General features: G+C 42.6%; 1 protein-coding gene across 2 annotated transcripts in view; it reads left to right on the top strand.

The window, feature by feature from the left end:
* Positions 1 to 22927, top strand: part of slc30a9 (solute carrier family 30 member 9) — a 196858-nt gene that overhangs the window by 75657 nt on the left and 98274 nt on the right. For both annotated transcript variants that reach the window (XM_068036225.1, XM_068036235.1), the window contains one exon: positions 11102 to 11184. In XM_068036225.1, coding sequence (XP_067892326.1) covers positions 11102 to 11184 — 83 coding nt within the window. The remainder of the gene's footprint in view (positions 1 to 11101; positions 11185 to 22927) is intronic.

The raw sequence follows: 22927 nt of genomic DNA, 5'->3' as shown, positions 1-22927 counted from the left end.
TAGCTGGAAATCATGTGCTTTAAGCTCAATAAACAACAGAATCCTTAGTCACCTGGGGAATATATTTACAGATAAGTGACCTGTCAAGATTTATGAGGGCCAGGAGGTTCTGACTTGCTGTTTGCTTTCGCTTGAGATGTTGTTTTGGTTCACTTGGGGTGTGGACAGTGCTCGAAAAGCAGTGCTTGAAAGATCAGCCAGCTAAGAAAGAAATCCCAGCTCATCTTTTATGCACCTCCTGAGACCCTGAGTGGTCCAGTATGTCAGTTCCTCTTTCCTCCTGACTTTGAAAAAACTCAGTGAAACCAGAATGTGATGGCAGAAACCCCTGGGTAAGTACTCCGATTGGCAGGATGTGACTAGTCGTGTCCCAGAGGGATCTGTGTTGGGGCCTCAATTATTCATTATTCATTACCGACTTGGATGGTGGCATAGTAAGTCATATATCCAAGTTAGGCGGCATTGTAGACAGTCGAGATGATAGCATAAAATTGCAGAGAGATATTGACAGACTAGGTGAGTGGGCCAAACTGTGGCAGATGGATTTCAATGCGGGCAAGTGTGAGGTTATCCATTTTGGAACAAAAAAGGATAGAGCAGGGTACTTTCTAAATGGGAAGAGGTTAAGTACAGTGGATGTCCAAAGAGACTTGGGGGTTCAGGTGCATAGATCTTTAAAATGCCACGAGCAAGTGCAGAAAATAATCAAAAAGGCTAATAGAATGCTAGCCTTTATATCTAGAGGATTGGAGTATAAAGACACAGAGGTTATGCTGCAGCTATACAAAACCCTGGTTAGACCCCACTTGAGTACTGTGAGCAGTTCTGGGCACCACACCTTAGGAAGGATATATTGGCCTTGGAGGGAGTGCAACGTAGGTCTACAAGAATGATACCTGGACTACAGGGGTTAAGTTACGAGGAGAGATTACACAAATTCGACCTGTTTTCGCTAGAATTTAGAAGGTTAAGGGGTGATCTGATCGAAGTCTTCGAGATATTAACAGGAAAAGACAGGCTAGCTAAAGATAAACTATTTCTACTGGTTGGAGATACTGGAGGCATAGTCTAAAAATTAGGACCAGACCTTTCAGGAGAGATGTTAGGAAGCACTTCTTCACACAAAGGGTGGTAGAGGTTTGGAACTCTCTCCCACAAACAGCAGTTGAAGCTAGAACAGTTGTTAATTTTAAATCTGAGATAGATAATATCTTTGTTTAACAAAAATCTAAGGGATATGGGCCAAAGGCAGGTATATGGAGTTAGGCCATGGATCAGCCATGATCTCTTTGAATGGCGGGACAGGCTCGAGGGGCTGAATGGCCTACTCCTGTTCCTATGGTGCTGCATTTCTCCTGGAATGGCTACCAGATTAATTCATGACACTGCCTGAAATGGACTGCTTCTGAAAAGATCCCAATGACCCTTCACCATATATCCAGACTCCAGACCAAAAGGGACAACTGACATCCTTCCATATTTTTTTTTCTCCAACAGTTAGCAAGTATTTGGCCAAAGATTTTTTGTCTTTTTCTTGTCGCAGATCTTTGTATATTTTCAGTATGAGAGAGTTTGTGTGGGTATTTTAAAAGCAAACTTTTTCATAGTTTATAAATAGGAGGATCAAGCAGATGAATGCTTGGCTGGAGAGATGGTGCAGGTGGAGGGCTTAGATTCCTGAGACATTGGGGCTGTTTCTGGAGGAGGTGGGACCTGTACTAAATATTCCTGGATAGAAAGTATTCAAGAAAGATGAAGAAAGAAAGGAGGAGGGGTAGAAGTATTGCTCAAGGAGAACATTACTGGTGAGAGAGGATGTCCTCGAGGGGTCAAGGACAGAATCTATTTGCTTAGAACTAAGAAACAATAGAGGTACCGTTCTGGGTGTATTCTATAGGCCACCAACTAGTGGGGAAAATATAGAGGCACAAATCTACAAGAAAATGAGAAAAGTGGAAGAATTATACAGTAGTTATAATCAGCTCTTTAATTGTCCTAATATAGACTGGGACAGGAACCGTGTAAGAGTTTCTAGAGTGTTCAGGAGAATTTTTTACATCAGTATGTTTCCAGTCCAACAAGGGAGGAGGCATTGCTGCATCTGGTTCTGGGGAATGACATGGTCAAGTGAATTAAGCATCAGTAGGGGAACATTTAGGGGACAATGGTCATAATATCATACAGTTTAGGTTGGCTATGCAAAAGGGCAAGGTGAAATCCAGGGTAAAAATAATTAATTGGATGAGGGCCAATTTCAATGGGGTGAGAACGGATCTGGTTCAAATAAATTGGAATCAAAGATTGGCAAGCAAAACTGTAACTGAACAATGGGCTGCCTTTAAGAAGAGAGTTCGGGTACAGTCAAGGTACATATCCTCGAGGGGCAAAGGTAGGGCAAACAAATCCAGAGCTCCCTGGATAACAAAAGAGATGGAGAATACGATGAAGCAGAAAAAGTGCATATGACAGATGTCAGGTTGATAGTGAGAACCAGGTTGAGTGTAGAAGATTGAGGGGGAAATGAAAAAAACAAATAAAAGCAAAGAGCACATGGGAAGAGACTGGTAACTAACATAAAAGGGAATCCAAAGTCTTCTATAGGCATATAAATAGTAAAAAGGCAGTAAAAGGAGAAGTGAGGCTGATTGGTGACCAAAAAGGGGATTTATGCAGGGGAGCATGACTGACTTTCGAAATGAGTACTTTTCAATAGTTTTTTGCCAAGGCGGAAGATTCTGGCTAAGTCATTGTGGAAAGAGAAGGCAGTTGAGACACTGGATGAGATTAAAAATTGATAGAGGTGGTATTAGATAGGCCAACTGTATTTAAAATTGATAAGTCACCAGGACTGGATGAGATGCATCCAAGGATACTGAGGAAAGTCCAGGAGGAAATTGTGAAGGCACAGGCCATGGTCTTCCAAACCTCCTTAGATACAGGGATGGTGCCAGAGGACGAGAGAATTGCAAATGTTGCACCCTTGTTCAAAAAAGTGTGTAAGGAAGAGCCCAGCAACTGCAGGCCAGTCTGTTTAACCTCGGTGGTGGGAAAACTTTTAGAAATGATAATTCAGGACAAAATTAAGTCACTTGGACAAATGTGGATTAATTAAGGAACTAACATGCTTGCGTTTTTTTGATGAGGTAACTGAGGGGTTGATGAGTGTAATGGGGTTGATTATGGTATACATGGACTTCCAAAAGGCATTTGATAAAGTGTCACATAACAGGCTTGTCAGCAAAGTTAGAGCCCATGGGAAAGAAAGGGACAGTGGCAGCATGGATGTGAAATTTGCTGAGACAGGAAATAGTAGTGGTGAATTAACAGCACAAAGTGCTGGAAATGCACAGCAGGTCTGGCAGCATCTGTGCAGATCGTATGCAGGTTCAGCAAGTAATTAGAAAAGCTAATAGAATGTTATTGTTTATCGCGAGGGCAATCAAATACAAAAGTAGGGAGGTTATGCTTCAGTTATACTGGGCATTGGTGAGACCACATCTGGAGTACTGTATACAGTCTGGTCTCCTTATTTAAGGAAGGATGTAAATGTGTTGAAAGCAGTTCAGAGAAGGTTTACTAGACTAATAGCTGGAATGGGTGGGTTGTCTTATGATGAATGGTTGGACGGGCTAGGCTTGTATCTGCTGGAGTTTAGAAGAGTAAGGGGTGAAACATACAACATCCTGATGGGTCTTGACAGGGTGGCTGTGGAAAGGATGTTTTCCTCTTGTTTAAAAATAAGAGGTTGCCCATTTAAGACAGAGATGAGAATTTTTTTCTGAGGGTCGTGAGTCTTTGGAACTCTCTTCCTCAAAAGACAGTGGAAGCAGTCTTTAAATATTTTTAAGGCAGAAGTAGATCGGTTCTTGACCAACAGAGTGAAAGGTTATCGGGGGTAGGTGGGATTGTGGAGTTGAGGTTACAAACAGGATCAGTCATGATCTTATTGGTGGAGCAGGCTCAAGGGGCCGATTGGCCTATTTCTGCTCCTAATTCGTGTGTTCCTATGTCTACACTCAATCATTCACAAAGATAACCAAGCTTTCAAGAGACACTTATTCAACAATAAACTGCTCACCGATGCTCAGTTTGGATTCTGCCAGAGAACTTCAGCCCCAGACGTCATTACAGTCTTGGTTCAAACATGGACAGGTGAGGTGACGGTGACTGACCTTGAAATCAAGGCAGCATTTGAGTTAAAAAGTAGGACCTCAGAGGTAGTAATCTCAGGATTGCTACCAGGGCCACGTGATAGTCAGAGTAGAAATGAAAGAATAGTCAGGATGAATGCGTGGCTTGAGAGATGGTGCAGGAGGGAGGGGTTCAGATTTTTGGGACATTGGGACCGGTTCTGGGGGAGGTGGGACTATTACAAATTGGACGGTCTACACCTGGGCCGGACTGGAACCAATGTCCTTGGGGGTGCTTTTGCTAGCGCTGTTGGGGACGGTTTAAACTAATGTGGCAGGGGGATGGGAACCAAATGAGGAGGTCAGTGGACAGTAAGGAGGTAGTAACTAAAGCCTGTAAGGAACTAGATAATGAAGTCAGCGTGACTAAGGAAAAGAGTAGACAGGGAGCAGATGATGAACGCAAAGGGACTGGTGGTCTGAGGTGCATTTGTTTTAATGCAAGAAGTGTAGTAGGTAAGGCAGATGAACTTGGGGCTTGGATTAGTACCTGGGAGTATGATGTTATTGCTATTACTGAGACTTGGTTGAGGGAAGGGCATGATTGGCAACTAAATATCCCAGGATATCGATGCTTCCGGCAGGATAGAGAGGGAGGTAAAAGGGGTGGAGGAGTTGCAGTACTGGTCAAAGAGGATATCACAGCTGTGCTGAAGGAGGGCACTATGGAGGACTCGAGCAGTGAGGCAATATGGGCAGAACTCAGAAATAGGAAGGGTGCGGTAACAATGTTGGGGCTGTACTACAGGCCTCCCAACAGCGAGCGTGAGATAGAGATACAAATATGTAAACAGATTATGGAAAGATGTAGGAGCAACAGGGTGGTGGTGATAGGAGATTTTAATTTTCCCAACATTGACTGGGATTCACTTAGTGTTAGAGGTCCAGATGGAGCAGAATTTGTAAGGAGCATCCAGGAGGGTTTTCTAGAGCAGTATGTAAATAGTCCAACTCGGGAAGGGGCCATACTGGACCTAGTGTTGGGGAATGAGCCCAGCCAGGTGGTTGAAGTTTCAGTAGGGGACTACTTTGGGAATAGTGATCACAATTCCGTAAGTTTTAGAATACTCATGGACAAAGACGAGAGTGGTCCCAAAGGAAGAGTGCTAAATTGGGGGAAGGCCAACTATACCAAAATTCGGCAGGAGCTGGGGAATGTAGATTGGGAGCAGCTGTTTGAAGGTAAATCCACATGTGATATGTGGGAGGCTTTTAAAGAGAGGTTGATTAGCGTGCAGGAGAGACATGTTCCTGTGAAAATGAGGGATAGAAATGGCAAGATTAGGGAACCATGGATGACAGGTGAAATTGTGAGACTAGCTAAGAGGAAAAAGGAAGCATACATAAGGACTAGGCGGCTGAAGAAAGACGAAGCTTTGAAAGAATATCGAGAATGTAGGACCAATCTGAAACGAGGAATTAAGAGGGCTAAAAGGGGTCATGAAATTTCTTTAGCAAACAGGGTTAAGGAAAATCCCAAAGCCTTTTATTCATATATAAGGAGCAAGAGGGTAACTAGAGAAAGGATTGGCCCACTCAAGGACAAAGGAGGAAAGTTATGCATGGAGTCAGAGAAAATGGGTGAGATTCTAAATGAGTACTTTGCATCGGTATTCAGAGGAGAGGGACATGACGGATGTTGAGGTTAGGGACAGATGTTTGATTACTCTAGGTCAAGTCGGCATAAGGAGGGAGGAAGTGTTGGGTATTCTAAAAGGGATTAAGGTGGACAAGTCCCCAGGTCCGGATGGGATCTATCCCAGGTTACTGAGGGAAGCGAGAGAGGAAATAGCTGGGGCCTTAACAGATATCTTTGCAGCATCCTTAAACAAGGGTGAGGTCCCGGAGGACTGGAGAATTGCTAATGTTGTCCCCTTGTTTAAGAAGGGTAGCAGGGAAAATCCAGGTAATTATAGACGGGTGAGCCTGACGTCAGTGGTAGGGAAGCTGCTGGAGAAGATACTGAGGGATAGGATCTATTCCCATTTGGAAGAAAATGGGCTTATCAGTGATAGGCAACATGGTTTTGTGCAGGGAAGGTCATGTCTTACCAACTTAATAGAATTCTTTGAGGAAGTGACAAAGTTGATTGATGAGGGAAGGGCTGTCTATGTCATATACATGGACTTCAGTAAGGCGTTTGATAAGGTTCCCCATGGTAGGCTGATGGAGAAAGTGAAGTCGCATGGGGTCCAGGGTGTACTAGCTAGATGGATAAAGAACTGGCTGGGCAACAGAAGACAGAGAGTAGCAGTGGAAGGGAGTTTCTCAAAATGGAGACGTGTGACCAGTGGTGTTCCACAGGGATCCATGCTGGGACCACTGTTGTTTGTGATATACATCAATGATTTGGAGGAAAGTATAGGTGGTCTGATTAGCAAGTTTGCAGACGACACTAAGATTGGTGGAGTAGCAGATAGTGAAGGGGACTGTCAGAGAATACAGCAGAATATAGATAGATTGGAGAGTTGGGCAGAAAAATGGCAGATGGAGTTCAATCAGGGCAAATGCGAGGTGATGCATTTTGGAAGATCCAATTCAAGAGTGAATTATACAGTAAATGGAAAAGTCCTGGGGAAAATTGATGTACAGAGAGATTTGGGTGTTCAGGTCCATTGTTCCCTGAAGGTGGCAACGCAGGTCAATAGAGTGGTCAAGAAGGCATACGGTATGCTTTCCTTCATCGGACGGGGTATTGAGTACAAAGGTTGGCAGGTCATGTTACAGTTGTATAAGACTTTGGTTAGGCCACATTTGGAATACTGCGTGCAGTTCTGGTCGCCACATTACCAAAAGGATGTGGATGCTTTGGAGAGGGTGCAGAGGAGGTTCACCAGGATGTTGCCTGGTATGGAGGGCGCTAGCTATGAAGAGAGGTTGAGCAGATTAGGATTATTTTCATTAGAAAGACGGAGGTTGAGGGGGGGACCTGATTGAGGTGTACAAAATCATGAGAGGTATAGACAGGGTGGATAGCAAGAAGCTTTTTCCCAGAGTGGGGGATTCAATTACTAGGGGTCACGAGTTCAAAGTGAGAGGGGAAAGGTTTAGGGGGGATATGTGTGGAAAGTTCTTTACGCAGAGGGTGGTGGGTGCCTGGAACACGTTGCCAGGGGAGGTGGTAGACGCGGGCACGATAGCGTCTTTTAAGATGTATCTAGACAGATACATGAATGGGCAGGAAGCAAAGAGATACAGACCCTTAGAAAATAGGCGACATGTTTAGATAGAGGATCTGGATCGGCGCAGGCTGGGAGGGCCGAAGGGCCTGTTCCTGTGCTGTAATTTTCTTTGTTCTTTTTCTTTGTTCTTGGCTGAATGTGACATCAAGGAACCCTAGTAAAATTGAAGTCAATGGAAATCGGGAGGAAACCTCTTCACTGGTTGGAGTCATACCTAGCGCAAAGGAAGATGGTGGTTGTTGGACGCCAGTCATCTCAGCACCAGGGCATTGCTACAGGAGTTCCTCAGGATTGTGTCCAAAGCCCAACTATCTTCAGCTGCTTAATCATTGACCTTCCCTCCATCATAAGGTCAGAAATGGGGATGTTCGCTGATTGCACAGGGTTCAGTACCCTTCTCAACTCCTCAGATACTGAAGCAGTCTGTGTCCACATGCAGCAAGACCTGGGGAACATTCAGGTGTAGCTGATAAGTGGCAAGTAACATTCATGCCACACTAGTGCCAGGCAACTCATTCATTTCAGAATGAGTTTAAATAATTAGCTCTTCTACTACCACAGATCTCTCATTAACAGTTACGTTTTTCTTCATTTTCCATTTATATTAAAATTTTAAAATGCGTTGTCTTGTAATTTTTAAAATTAAGAACACCTTGAACACTTTGGAGGCTGAGATGCATTACTGAATGAGCAGTAAAGTGGTTGAGAGAAAGTAGTTTTAGGTGGAGATATCCTACCTCAGCATCCACTTTTAATATATGCCAAGCTGTAAACAGTGGCACTGATGGAACCATCAGATTTGGGTAATTTGGCTTTTATGGAAAAAGCATTTAGCAAACCTTTACTGTTTGAAGTGGTTGAAGAATGGAGTATTATATTTAGTACCATGGCATTATGCACAAGTGATGCAGTGATCTGTTTCAACATGCTATACATTCTATTATCTTCTACCCCTCCACTTTTTCCTTTTAGTTCCTTTCCCCCTCTTCTGAACAAAGCATTCTGTGGTGTGATTTTCTTCATGTGTAAGCTTAAACAGTACATTTTGGCACATTTATTAACTCTGGAAGGCAGCACAGTTAACTGCAGTTCTGGCTGCATATTTGGATTTTCCATCATGGGTTTCTGGGTAATGTGGGCAATAAGTATTATTTTTCTTGCCCTCCTTAGCTAAAGGAAACTGAAGATAGTTTTATTATCCTCACAAGCTGTCCTGTATGAGATTTATTTGCTTAGTACAGACCAGAGAGTGAACCTATTGACGTCCTGGTTATTTTGGCTAGTATTATGCCACCTCCTTGAATTGTAGAAATTAATGAACAGTAGGTGTTCCAGTCTGCCTGTGCTGGTGCTAGCTATTCAACTCTAAACTCTTCTCCCATTTTCCCTTCATAGGAGTAGATCTTGCAAAATTTACCCAGTACTCTATGGCACAACAGTGTATTGTGATCAAGCATTCAATGGTCTATTAACCTTCCAATATTTCTTCTAACTTCCTTTCTCATTCTTTTAGTGATGAATGCTGAAATTATGTCCCCTTAATGATTTGTTCATCAATCTATCATTTAGTTTCTCAAAACTTTCCATCATTTTGAAAGTCTGCATTAGATATTCTTTAAGCTTCTGAGTACTTCTAAATGGGTGTCCATTTTTATGGTCCTTTCTTTGCTACTATAAACTCTAATTTTTGGTATTCTAATAAATATTTGTAGTTTCCTTTTCTATGGCTGTATTATCTTTTCCATAAGGGAATGCCTAGAGCTGCAAGGGCTAATTAGTATTGCCGTGTTGTTTTAGTTTTTGGTGCCCCATGTCTGAAACTCAATTCCAATTTTCCTAATGTCTTTTCTACTTGCAATCCCACATTTTGAATATTCATATATTTACATCCCTTGATCTCTGATACCATTTGTTAACTATCTTATTGTTTCGAGTATACTTGGCTGTTCTACTTCCCAAAATCAAATACTTGTCTGTATTGCTCCTCTGTCTTGGCCAATATTCATTGCTAAACTAACATCACTAAAACAGATATTCAGTTCATTCAGTGTGCAAATTCCTAGCCAAGTTTTATACTTTACAGCGGTGACTACACTTCAAAAGTAGTTCATTGGTTGTAAGGCACTTAAGGACGTCCTGAGGTTGTGAAAGGTGTTATGTAAATGCAAGTCTGTCTTTTATTGAACAGAATCTGCCATCTGCCAATTCGCTAAACTATTTACTCCTGCATTGTTCCTCACAATTTGCTGTTACATAATTTTGTCAAAAGAAACTTGAACATTTCCCTTCTGCCTATTTACAAATCATTTATATAACTGGAAATAAAAGGTATCTACACAGTTCCTGGGAGCACACTACATTCTGCTGATCCAAAAAACATTAATGTACCCTTGTCCTATGCTTACTGTCACATAGCACCTCTCCATACTAGTAATTATCACATCCCTTAATTTTTGCAACCTGCTGCTGTTCCAACCAGGTGAGAAAGGGGTCTAGGGATTCCCTGTCAGCCTTTGCCTGGTTTGACCATAACATTGTTTAATTTTTAAAACACTGTTTTTAGCTCCCCCTCAGTGAATCCTTGTTCACTACTCTCCAATTGTAGGGCAAATCAATCAATCAGACAGGTTTTCTTAGATTTAAACAAAAAAGGTGGAGTTATTAACATTAAACTTTCTGATTTGGTTAACGACTACGAATAAGCGACGTGACCATGCTGGCATGCATACACGATAAACACATGCAGATAGAGACGGAAAAGTAGAAGGAATAAAGGGGAAAAGTTTGAGGCAGTAGCTAGGATTTATTTAGGGACCTTTTGAGTTCGATGTAGTCTTTGATTGTCGGTAAGTCTTGGCGTTTCATTGAGGCTCAGTTCGCACTTTAAAAAAAACTTGTTTCGATGTAGGAGTCTTTTCTGTCTTAAGGTTTTAGTGACTTCACTGGATCTGGATATTCATGAGAAGGAGCGAGCTAGCCAAGAGAGAGGCTCTCTTCCAAGTTCAGTTGCAATTTCTGCTGTGAGCAGTTCAAACAAAACCTGGGCCAGCAGGCTGGTCATGTGACTAGCTGTCTTAACAGACTCCTGCGTTTGTGGATTCTCCATCTTTGCAGACACCCTGGAATGCTGGCTTTCTTACACATTCGATGTCTGGTGATCAGAATCCATTTGGGTTAATTTGATCAGGGAGCCGTTCGTCTCCAGGCACTGTCTCTTACTATGCAAATATTTTCAAGCCACTGCTGGTCTCTTTAAACTAAACTAGTCATTTCTTCATTCCAGCAACAGTTTAAAATTAATGTTCATATGATGAAATTGATATGCCTCATTCTTGGCAGGTGGGGTCTTCATGATGCTACATTTACACATTGAATTATTAGGGGAAATACATTGTGCACTTGTAAACAAGTGGTACAAAAGTTTTCCAAATACCTTTTTCATGAAAATCATTTTCATTGACCAATCAATTAAATTTAAAAATTGAATATTACAGGGAAACACAAATATCCACATTTCCTGACTGCTGAGCACAAATCAACAAAACAAATGTCCTTGTCATTACGATTATGTTTTAGTAAGGATTCTACTGACAGATTTGTGTATATGATAATCCTAAATAAATGACTTAAGCCATTCTAGAAAGTTTTTTTAAAAATGCGATGCAATATGTAATGTATCTGTAAGAGGCAGTAATAGCACTTCTAACAGATGTTCAATATTTCTTTAAGGGCTCTTGAGGTACATGGTAGCCCAGAAGCTCTTGCAAGAGCAAAAATGCATCGTCAAAATGAAGAAATTGCATATAAAGAAAGTAAGTGTGTGAAATATTTCTGCAGTGTTTAGAATGAGATTAAAATGTATTGATATGGATATTCCTCCAGTTTGGGAAGAACTGGAAAAAGTATGAGAGATAATACACTGATTAGTATTTGACCTTTCTGTCAATGAAGATATGTAACAGATATCATCACTGTTTTTGGTATTAGCATATGATGCTAATATTAAAGACTGAAATCTGCAGACTTGTGAATCAGGAACAATTGATGCAAATTTTTCCATAATATGTTTTGAGTTATGGCAATGCAATGCTTGATTGGAATATTTTATATGTAGTTTGATTTAAATCAAACATTTCTAAAACTTGGTAAAAGGAATATTGTGAAAGGGTATGATTAAAATTTAAAATCAAATGCACATTTGTAAAAACAGTACTGGGTGCTATTGTTCTTGAGCTGATACAAATCAGTAGAAGATTAGACAGTCTCTCAAAATGACAGCTGTGTTGATATTTTTATCCAGTAATAAAAGTTAGACCCTCTTACTTAGGGGAGGTTAGGTGTATGGAAGGATAGTGAGTATCTGAGGAGAAGTAATGCCTGGCTAAGGAGGAATGTATTGATGATTTGAGGGGCTGGTGGGGGTGGATAGAGTAGTTGAAGTAGACCACTGGTTGTGGAGGAGCATCATTAACAGGAATAAATAATTTAGATTGTTAGTATTTTGGGGAATCGGGGAAGTGAGTAATGAAGATTGATGTGGGTAATAAGAATTGATTTGTGGGCTGGGGAAAGTGAGCAATTGTGAAAGGAGTAGTTACTATATGCATGAAAGGGAGTGGGTTTGAGTAGTTCGGAGGGATGTACAGTGAGTACTGCAGGAGAGGGAAGCTGAAGGATAGTAGTTTGAAATGAGCATAAATACGGAAGAGTAGAATTGGATGGGTGAAGAGAACCTAAGAGGAAGTGGCGAGCCATTGAGGAGCATAGGGAGAGTTGGGACCAGTGCAGCCAAAGAGGAACATGGAAGACAGGGCTGAAGTGAGCAGAAAGAGAAATAAATGGAAGCATAGAATCATAGAAATTTACAGCACAATAGAGGCTATTCAGCCCATTACATCCATGCCAGCCTAATCCTACTTTCCAGCTCTTGGTTGGTAGCCTTGTAGGTTAAGGCATTTCAAGTGCATATCCAGGTACTTTTAAAATATTATGAGGGTTTCTGCCTCTACTACCCTTTCAGGCAGTGAGTTCCAGATCCTCACCACCCTCAAATCCACTCTGAACCTCCTCCTACTTGCGCTAAATCTGTGCCCCCTGGTTATGAACCCCTCAACCAAGGGAAATAGGGTCTTCCTATCCATTTTATTTATAATTTTATACATTTTAGTAATGTCTCCCCTAAGCCACCTCCTGTTCCAAAGAAAACAACTCTAGCCTATCCAATCTTTCATCATAACTAAAATTCTCCATTCCTGGCAATATCCTTGTAAATCTCCTCTGTACCCTGTCTGGTGCAATCATATTTTTCCTATACTGTGGTGACCAGAACTGCATGCAGTTCTCCAGCTGTAGCCTAACTAGTGTTTTGTGCAGTTACAGCATACCCTCCCTGCTCTTAATTTATTGGCTAAGGCATAGAATATATGCCGGCTTGACCACCTTATCAACCTTCAGGGATTTGTGGACATGCATTCCAAGGTCCCTCTGTTCCTCTATACTTCAGTATCCTACCATTTATCGTGTATTCCCGTGCCTTGTTAGCCTTCCCCAAATGCATTACCTCGCACTTCTCTGGATTGAACTCCATTTTCCACTGTTTCGTCCTCCTGACTAGTCCATTGATATCTTCCTGCAGTCTACTGCTTTCTTCATTATCAACCACATGCCCAACTTTATATCGTCTGCAAACTTCTTAACCATACCACAAACATGCAAGTCCAAATCATTGATATATATCACCAAAAGCAAGGGACCTTGTACTGAGCCTTGGGGAACCCCAATGGAAACAGCCTTCTAGTCACAAAAACACCAATGAACCATTACCCTTTGCTTCTTGCCTCTGAGCCAGTTTTGGATCCAACTTGCCACTTTGCCTTGGATCCCTTGGACTTTTCTTGACCAGTCTGCCATGTGGGACCTTCTCAAAACCCTTGCTAAAATCCATATAGACATGACCTTCCCATAACAAATCTGTGCTGACTGTCTTTGATTAATCCGTGTCATAGATACAGCACCGAAACAGGCCCTTCGGCCCAACGAGTCCACGCCGACCATCAACCACCCATTTATACTAATCCTACATTAATCCCATTTTTTTTCCCCTCATATCCCCACCTTCCCTCAATTCTCCTACCAACTAACTATACTAGGGGCAATTTACAATGGCCAATTTACCTATCAACCCGCAAGTCTTTGGCATGTGGGAGGAAACCGGAGCACCCGGAGGAAACCCACAGTCACAGGGAGAACTTTCAAACTCCACACAGGCAGTACCCAGAACTGAACCCGGGTCGCTGGAGCTGTGCTGCTGCGGTGCTTGCCACTGTGCCACCCTGTGTCCTTCTTAATTAAGATTTATCCTGTCCCTCGGAATTTTTTCCAATGTTTTTCTCAGCACTGAGGTTAGGCTGACCTGGTCTGTAATTACTCGGGCTATCCCTTCCTCCGTCTTTAAAGAATGGTACAACATTAGCTGTCCTCATGTCTTTTGCCACCACACCTGCAGCCAGATATTGGAAAATGGTCAGAGTTTCTGCTATTTTACTTCCCTTAATGGCCTAGGATATATTTTGTTTGGTCCTGGGAATTTATCCACTTTCAAAAATGTTAAACCCCTTTTATACATCCTCTCTCACTGTTAATTTCATCTCTTTCATGCTCCTCTTCCCTGATTGCAATGTCTGCATTCTCCTTTCTTTTGTGAAAACTGACACAAGGTAGTCATTTAAAAACTTACAACCTCCTCCACCTCCACACACTGGTTACCCTTATGGTCCCTAATAGGTTCTACTCTTTAATTATCCTCCTGCTCTTTATGTACTTCTAAAAAAAAATCTTTTGAGTTTTCCTTGATTTTACTTGGCAATATTTTTTCATGCTCTCTCTCTGCTTTTCTAATTTTTAATTTCACCCCTACAATTTTTATACTCAAGTTTTCAACAGTATTAAGCCCTAGGTATCTGTCTTAACTTCCCTTTTTCTCTTTATCCTTTTCTTTAAGTCCCTTGACATGCAGGGGGCTGTGAATTTGTTCGTCCTGCCCTTTAAGGGAACATACTTGCTCTGAACACTCAAGATCGCTTCCTTAAATGCTTCCCACTGATTTGGCATTTGCAGTCCACTTTAGCTAAGCCACTTCTCAACTTAGTAAAATTAGGTTTCCCCAATTGAGAACTTTTATTCCTGGTCTGTCTTTGTCCTTCTCCATAACTGCCCTAAATCTAATTAAATTATGAACCCTTCCACCAAAGTGTGCCTCCACTGATATCCCATCCACCTGCCCAGCTTCATTCCATAAAGACCAGAACCACCCCATTTCTGGTTGGGCTTGCTATGTTAATGCATTTTAAGAACTCTGTGTGCCTTTCACACTAATTCTATCCTAGTTAATAGGGTATTTGAAATCCCCCACTATTACTGCCCTATTGCTTTTGCAGTTCTGAGATTTGCCTCCATATTTGCTCTTCTATCTCCCTCTGGGGGTCTATAGTGTACTCTCAATAGTATGATAGCCCCTTTTTTGTTCTTCAGTTCAAGCAAAGGGGTCAAGTAGGAATAAATGGGGTGAAAATAGTAGACCAAAAGCCGATAAAGGAAGTTGTGTACAGCAAGATTGCCAAGGAAGCCGAAAGTAAGCTTCAGTGTTAGAATATGATTTAGTTAAATAAATTAATAAAAGGCAATTAAACAATAAGTTTTCCTGAAGTTATTAAATATAATGAGCCATTTGTGCTCTGGTAAGAATCCACAATAAATGAAATAAAGTGAGAAATCAATGGGCCAGCAGGAATCCCCAAAGTTAAATAAATGTAGCAGGAGCTCAGTAGGCTGGCAGAAGTCCCTGGAGTTAAGTAAACAAACACAATGGGCGCTGAGCCAGCTAGGCTGGTAGGAATTCTGGCAGCAGTTGAGAGATGACTGGAGTAAGGCCAAGTTGGAAGCAGAGCAATTCAAAAAAAAAGTCATATTTGCTTTTCTGATATGCCTTATATTATTCCTTTCTTAATTTCTATGCTTGAATTGTGTACAGGAATTAGATTTTCAGCTTTCAGTACTGTTGCCAGCAGAGGGAGTGCAAATGGGAGATGAGCAGGTGGCAGATATGACTGGGGAGAATCTACAGCACCACCTAGTGATAGAATTTTGTATTGATTGGCGAGATGGTAAAATTTAATTTAAGAAAAATAATTGAGAGATTAGAAAAACATGATGGGCTGGATTTTGTTTTCCGGTTTAAAAAAAAAATGGCGGCCGGCATGCGCTGCCTGCCATACCACCGCAATTTTGAGCCCAGTGGCTCATTAGAATGTGCAGGGCGGCCTCCCCCATCATGTGATGGGAATGGCCTTGGCGATACCGTGAGCAGCGTCACCTGTCTCTGCGCAGGCGCTGGTGCCATTTTTAAAGGGCTGCTAGCCCTGCTTGGAGAATGTAGAGTTGACCCCGTCCCTCCCCCCACTATACAGAAAATAAATGCTTGCTCCCCCCTCTTTTTCCCCCCCCCCCCCCCCCCCCACTACACTTCGAATGATAAGTTTCCCCTTTCCCACCTCAGTTAGTGCCAGCTTTCCCTAGACTGGAAAGTGAAGGCACGTGAGTGCTGCCCGTCGCGCTGAAGATCTGGAACCGAAGGCAAGATCGCAGATAATTCAATTTAAATGTATGAAAACAGGTAATTTCAATATTTAAACATGGTCCCACCGCAGAGCGGCGGAGGGCCAGCTACAGAGCTTCCCCGCCACCGGGAAGATCGGGCCCAGCAATCCTGGTGTCAGGCTTCATGGCAGGCTGATGCTGCTCCGATCTTCTGGCCGCCAATGCGCCCACCCCCACCATGGAGCCCAATGCGGGAGCTGAACAAAGTTCAGCCCTACGTAGAGGATGGTTAAAATGTGGAATTTTTTGCCTCAAACCATTGTTGAAGCAGAGTTCTTAAATTCTTTGAAACAAGAATTAGATTGTTGCTTGAAAAAGAGGATATTGAAAAGAGTGGTGAGCAAGCAGGGGCTGGGGATTAAACCAGGTGCTTATGTGAAGAATAACACTGGCACGGAATTGATTTCTCTGCTGATTGTATATGCTACATAGCATACGGTAGCAAATCATCTGATAACTAATCTATGAGCAAACAACAGAAGATCTTTTTTAAAAAAAATATATATATATGGACATTTTGTCCAAAATGTTTCTAGTTTCACATTGTGTAACTCACCCAAATTTCTGTGTCACTTGCACTTCTTTGGCTGAGGTTTCATGTTCATGAAACAGTGGCAACTAAACAGGAAGGGAACAAGCAAATCAAGTTGATACACTATCAATGCAATGGTATTAAGGACTTTTGGCGAAAAAGAATCAACAATTAAGCAACGCAAACTATGAATCAAAGAAATGTGTACCGTGAAATCATTCCAAATGTCTTTTGACCTCCATCTAAACTGACAAACTTAGGTATACAAAATTGATAGGCAGGAAAAGACCAGCCAATCCATCAAACCTGCCTCACACCACAATGGCTGGTCTATCATAACTAAACATTTTTTCCATCTGCCAATCTCCCTCCATGCACCTTGTACCCACCCCTGCAGCCATGTAATATCCTGGGAGAGGCAAAAAATAGAAAAAACCCAGGGCCAATAAGGGGAAAAAAATACTCCATAAAATTCCTCTCCAACCTCCTCAGGCAATCAAAGCCAGTGCCTGAGATCATATAGACCAAGTGTTATATAGAATGCAGGTGTCTTTATAGCAGTGATATCTGCCTCAATCAGGAACTAGTCTAGCTCCCTCTTGAAGGTGTAGAGAGAGAGTCAGCACCCAACACACCAGCCTGTAATGTATTCCAGAGGCTCACTACTCTGGACAAAGGACTGCCTAACATCCAATCTTTTCCTACCCTTAAATAGTTTAAACTTGTGCTGCCTGGTCCTCCCCAAATTGTTAAACTGGAATAATCTATCAATAGGGGCACTATCTGGCTCTTTAGTTATTTATAGACCTCTAGCAGGTTACCTCTAAATCTATGCTGCTCTAAAGTAAATGGATCAAGATTCTTGAGTCTGTCTGAGGAGCTGTGATGGTTCATTAAGCTAGAATTCATTCTTTTAGACTCCTTTTGGACCTTTTCCAAGGCCACCATATAGGGAAACCAAACTAGGCACAGTATTCTTGAAGTGATCTGACCAGCAGCCTGTATGTGGTATCAAAATGGTGTCCTTCGGTTTATACTGAATGGTTCTATTAATACAACTCAATGCCTTGTCATGAACCTTCAGTGATCTGTGCACATTAACGCGAAGATCTTTTTCTCTCTTGATCTCTTTTTCAGTATAGTTTTTGCAAATAATATGTGTATTCTGTGCTGGCCCTACCAATATGCATGATGCTACCTTTGTCTAAATTAAATAGTATTTGTCAATATATGCCCACTCCCCACCACATCTAAATCTTTTTGGATTTGATTGTACTCCTTTTAGATTAGAAATACAGCACTGAAACAGGCCCTTCGGCCCACCGAGTCTGTGCCGACCATCAACCACCCATTTATACTAATCCTACACTAATCCCATATTCCTACCAAACATCCCCATCTGTCCCTATATTTCCCTACCACCTACCTATACTAGTGACAATTTATAATGGCCAATTTACCTACCAACCTGCAAGTCTTTTGGCTTGTGGGAGGAAACCAGAGCACCCGGAGAAAACCCTCTACCATCTTAACCCTTGAACAGGTTTGGTGTCATCTGCAAACTTGCTTACCATACTCCCAACCCTGCTATTCAGATCATTAATAAAGACCATGAATAGTAGTGGGCTTAGGACCGATCCCTGGGGATGCCACTAATAACATGTCTCCAAGTTGAGTCACATCTGTTAGCTATAATATTTTGACTGCGGGATTGGAGCCAATTCCTAATCTAGTGTTTGAAATTTCTACTGATGCTATAGGATTCTGTTTTATGAAAGTCTGGTTAAACAGTGTCTGCTGGGTTTTCCTCATCCACTACCCTAGTGACTTACTCAAAAAAAACTCATTATATTTGTTAGGAGTGACCTATGTATCTGGAACCAGTGACCATAAAGAGCATCTCTTATGATCCCTCTAGCATCTTCCTAATAATGGAAGGCAGGCTGATGGGCCTGCAGTTCCCTGGCTCTGATTTGATCCTTTTTTTTTTTGAAAATAGGAACTACGTGAACTAACCTCCAGTCTAAGGGAACTATCCCTGACCCTATTGATCTGTTGAAGATATGGGTAAGAGTACCTGTCCCATCTCTTTGATCACCCTGGGATGGATATTATTCAGACCTAGAGCCCTATCTTTTTTGAGCTTTACCAATCTTTCTAAAATGGCAATGCTATCTATTTTAATAATTCTATTCCACACTGAGCATCCCTCATCTGGAATATAAACAGCATCTACAGGAGTATGGACTGAAAAATAGTTATTTAGCAGCTCTGCCAGAATCTGACTTGCAATAGCCCTATCTGATTGTTCATGGTCTTTTGACTTCTAACATGGCTAAAAAAGCATTTTCTATTACTGTCCCAATTGCATACGATCTCTTTTTTTTTTTCCAGAGGTCTCCTGGCTAATCTTAAGGTTGTGATTTGTCCTCTTTAGCATGTGATAATGTTTCCTGGTCTCCTGTGAGTTAAATGCCAAAAGTGTGTTGATGCTGAAGCCATGCAATCAAATTTGCCTCTGCACATTCCTTGCCAACAAGAATATTTTTTTTTAAACCATGTGCCCTCCTTTTAACCATTGGGATGTACATGGCTTCATCCATTTGAGAACAGTTTGAAATAGATCCATTTGGCCTCTTTAATTGATTGCTTACCTAGTAAGGTTGACCTGCCAACTTTCTTTTTGTTCGTTCATGGGATGTGGGCATTGCTGGATAGGACAGCATTTATTGCCCATCCCTAATTGCTCTCGAAGGTGGTGGTGAGCTGCCTTCTTGAACTGCTGCAGTCCATATGGGGTAGGTACATACACAGTGCTATTAGGAAGGGAGTTCCAGGAATTTGACCCAGTGACAGTAAAGGAATGGCAATATAGTTCCAAGTCAGGATAGTGTGGCTTGGAGAGAAACTTGCAGGTAGTGTTCCCATGCATCTGCTGCCCTTGTCCTTCTAGGTGGTAGAGGTCGCGGGTTTGGAAGGTGCTGTCTAAGGAGCCTTGGTGTGTTGCTGCATTGCATCTTGTAGATGGTACACGCTGCTGCCACTGTGCGTTGGTGTAGGGAATGAACGTTTGTGGATGGGGTGCCAATCAAGCGGGCTGCCTTGTCCTGGATGGTGTCGAGCTTCTTGAGTGTCCTTGGAGCTGCACCCATCCAGACAAGTGGAGAGACTTCCATCGCACTCCTGACTTGTGCCTTGTAGATGGTGGACAGGCTTTGGGGAATCATGAGGTAAGTTACTCGCCGCAGGATTCCTAGCTTCTGACCAGCTCTTGTAGCCATGGTATTTATATGGCTACTCCAGTTCAGTACCTGGTCAATTGTAACTCCCAGATGTTGATAGTGGGAGATTCAGCAATCGTAATGCCATTGAATGTCAAGAGGAGATAGTTAGATTCTCTCTCGTTTGAGATAGTCATTGCCTGGCACTTGTGTGGCGCGAATGTTACTTGCCACTTATCAGCACAAGCCTGGATATTGTCCAGGTCTTGTTGCATTCTACATGGACTGCTTCAGTATCTGAGAAATCGCGAATGGTGGTGAACATTGTGCAATCATCAGTGAACATCCCCACTTCTGACCTTATGATTTAAGGAAGGTCATTGATGAAGCAACGGAAGATGTTTGGACCTAAGACACTATCCTGAAGAACTCCTGCAGTGATGTCTTGGAGCTGAGATGATTGACCCCCTCCAACAACCACAACCATCTTCCTTTGCGCTAAGTACGAGTCCAACTAGCGGAGAGTTTTCCCCCTGATTCCTTGATGTCATACTCGGCCAAATGCTGCCTTGATGTCAAGGGCAGTCACTCTCACCTCACCTCTTGAGTTCAGCTCTTTTGTCTATGTTTGAACCAAGGCTGTAATGAGGTCAGGAGCTGAGTAGCCCTGGCGGAACCCAAACTGAGTGTCACTGAGCAGTTTATTGCTAAGTGTCGCTTGATAGCACTGTCGACGACATCTTCCATCACTTTACTAATGATCGAGAGTAGACTGATTTGGGTGGTAGTGGGTCAGGTTGGATTTGTCCTACTTTTTGTGTACAGGACATACCAGGGCAATTTTCCACATTGCAGGGTAGATGCCAGTGTTGTAGCTGTACTGGAATAGCTTGGCTAGGAGTGCGGCAAGTTCTGGAGCACAGGTCTTCAGTACTATTGTCGGAATGTTGTCGGGGCCCATCATTTTTGGATTATCCAGTGCCTTCATTCGTTTCTTGATATCATGCGGAGTGAATCGGATAGGCTGGAGACTGGTATCTGTGATGCTGGTGACTTCAGGAGGAGGCCGAGATGGATCATCCACTCGGCACTTCTGGCTGAAGATTGCAAATGCTTCAGCCTTTATCTTTTGCACTAATGCACTGGGCTCCTCCATCATTGAGGATGGAGATATTTGTGGAGCCACCTGCTCCGGTTAGTTGTTCAGTAGTCCACCATTCACAACTGGATGTGGCAAGACTGCAGAGCTTAGATCTGATCTGTTGGTTGTTGGATCGCATGCTGCTTACGCTGTTTGGCATGCAAGTAGTGCTGGGTTGTAACTTCACCAAGCTGACACCTAATTTTTAAGTATGCCTGGTGTTGCTCCTGGCATGCCCTCTTGCACTTTTCATTGAACCAAGGTTGATCCCGGCTCGATGGTAATGGTAGAGTGGGGGATATACCGGGCCATGAGGTTACAGGTTGTGGTTGAGTACAATTCTGCTACTGCTGATGGCCCACAGTGCCTCATGGATGCCCGATTTTGCATTGCTAGATCTGTTCGAAATATATCCCCTTTAGCACAGTGGTAGTGCCACACAACACGATGGAGGGTATCCTCAATGTGAAGACAGGACTTTGTCTCCACAAGGGCTGTGTAGTGGTCACTCCTACCAATACTGTCATGGACAGATGCAGCTGCGGCAGGCAGATTGGTGAGGATGAGGTCAAATACGTTTTTCCCTCTTGGTTCCCTTACCGCTTGCCGCAGACCCAGTCTAGCAGCTATGTCCTTAAGACTTAGCCAGCTCAGTCAGTAGTGGACGACAAAAATTGGCCCTGCGGTAGATAGCGAGGAGGATAGCTGTCGGCTGCAGGAAGATACTGATGGCCTGGTAAGATGGGCAGAAAATTGGCAAATGGAATTCAAGCTGGAAAAGTGAGGTGATGCACTTGGGAAGGTCAAACAAGGCAAAGGAATACACAATTAATGGAAAAATACTGAGCATTGTAGAGGAAGTGAGGGACCTTGGACTGAATGTCCACAGATCCCTGGAGGTAGCAGGGCAGGTCGATAAGGTGGTTAAAAAGGCTTTTGGCATCCTTTCCTTTTATTAGTCGAGGTATAGAATATAAGAGCAGGGAGATTATGCTGGAACTGTGTAACTCGTCGGTTAGACCACACCTTGATAACTGTGCGCAGTTCTGTTCACCTCATTACAGAAAGGATGTAATTGTAGTAGAGAAGGTACAGGGGAGATTTACGAGGATGTTGCCAGGAAAAAATGCAGCTATGAGGAAAGATTGGATAGGCTGGGATTGTTCTCCTTGGAATAGAGAAGGCTAAGGGGAGAACTGATTGAAATGTACAAGATTTTGAGGGGCCTGGATAGAGTAGAGGTGAAGGGTCTATTCACCTTAGCAGAGAGGTCAGTGACTAGGGGGCATAGATTTAAAGTCATTGGTAGAAAAATTAGAGGGAAGATAAGGAAAAGTTTTTTTTTCACTCAGGATTGTGGGTGTCTGGAACTCACTGCCTGAAAGAGTAGTTGAGGCAGAAACCCTCAACTCATTCAAAAGGAGTCTGGATATACACCTCAAGTGCTGTAATCTGCAGGGCTACGGACAAAATGCTGGAAGGTGGGATTAGAATGTGTGGACCGTTTTTCGGCCGGCACAGACACGATGGGCCAAATGATCTCTTTCTGTGCTTAAACCTTCTATGATTCTATAGTGCTACCAAGGCACTCTTGGTAATGGACATTGAAATCCCCACCCAGAGAACAGATCTTCTGTCATTTTTGTAAAGTTAGCCCTCTTAAGATCTGGGAGCAGTATTCGATTAACTGCAGCTTTGGATTAAACCTAATTATATCATGATCAGAGCTGGCCCAGTGTTTTCCCCCTCACGGAGATTTGATACAGCACTAGGGCCACAGCTAAAAACCAGATCTAACAGTTGTTTATCCCTAGTTTCCTCACCAACATGCTGTGCAAGAAAACAGTCATTGATGATTTCTATAGAAGTTTCAGCTACTGTTGTACCTAAGCTCTGAAGTGGGGGAAAAAATGAAAAGCAAAGCCAAACTAGGCCTCTAGTTTCAAGTAGGAAGGAAAAATCCGAGGACCCTATGAGGAGAGAGGAAGAAGTAGCTTTGTTTATTT

The sequence above is a fragment of the Heterodontus francisci genome, chromosome 1 (genome assembly GCF_036365525.1).
Source record: "Heterodontus francisci isolate sHetFra1 chromosome 1, sHetFra1.hap1, whole genome shotgun sequence".
NCBI classification, from domain to species: domain Eukaryota; kingdom Metazoa; phylum Chordata; class Chondrichthyes; order Heterodontiformes; family Heterodontidae; genus Heterodontus; species Heterodontus francisci.
This window is presented reverse-complemented; position numbering and strand designations above follow the sequence as displayed.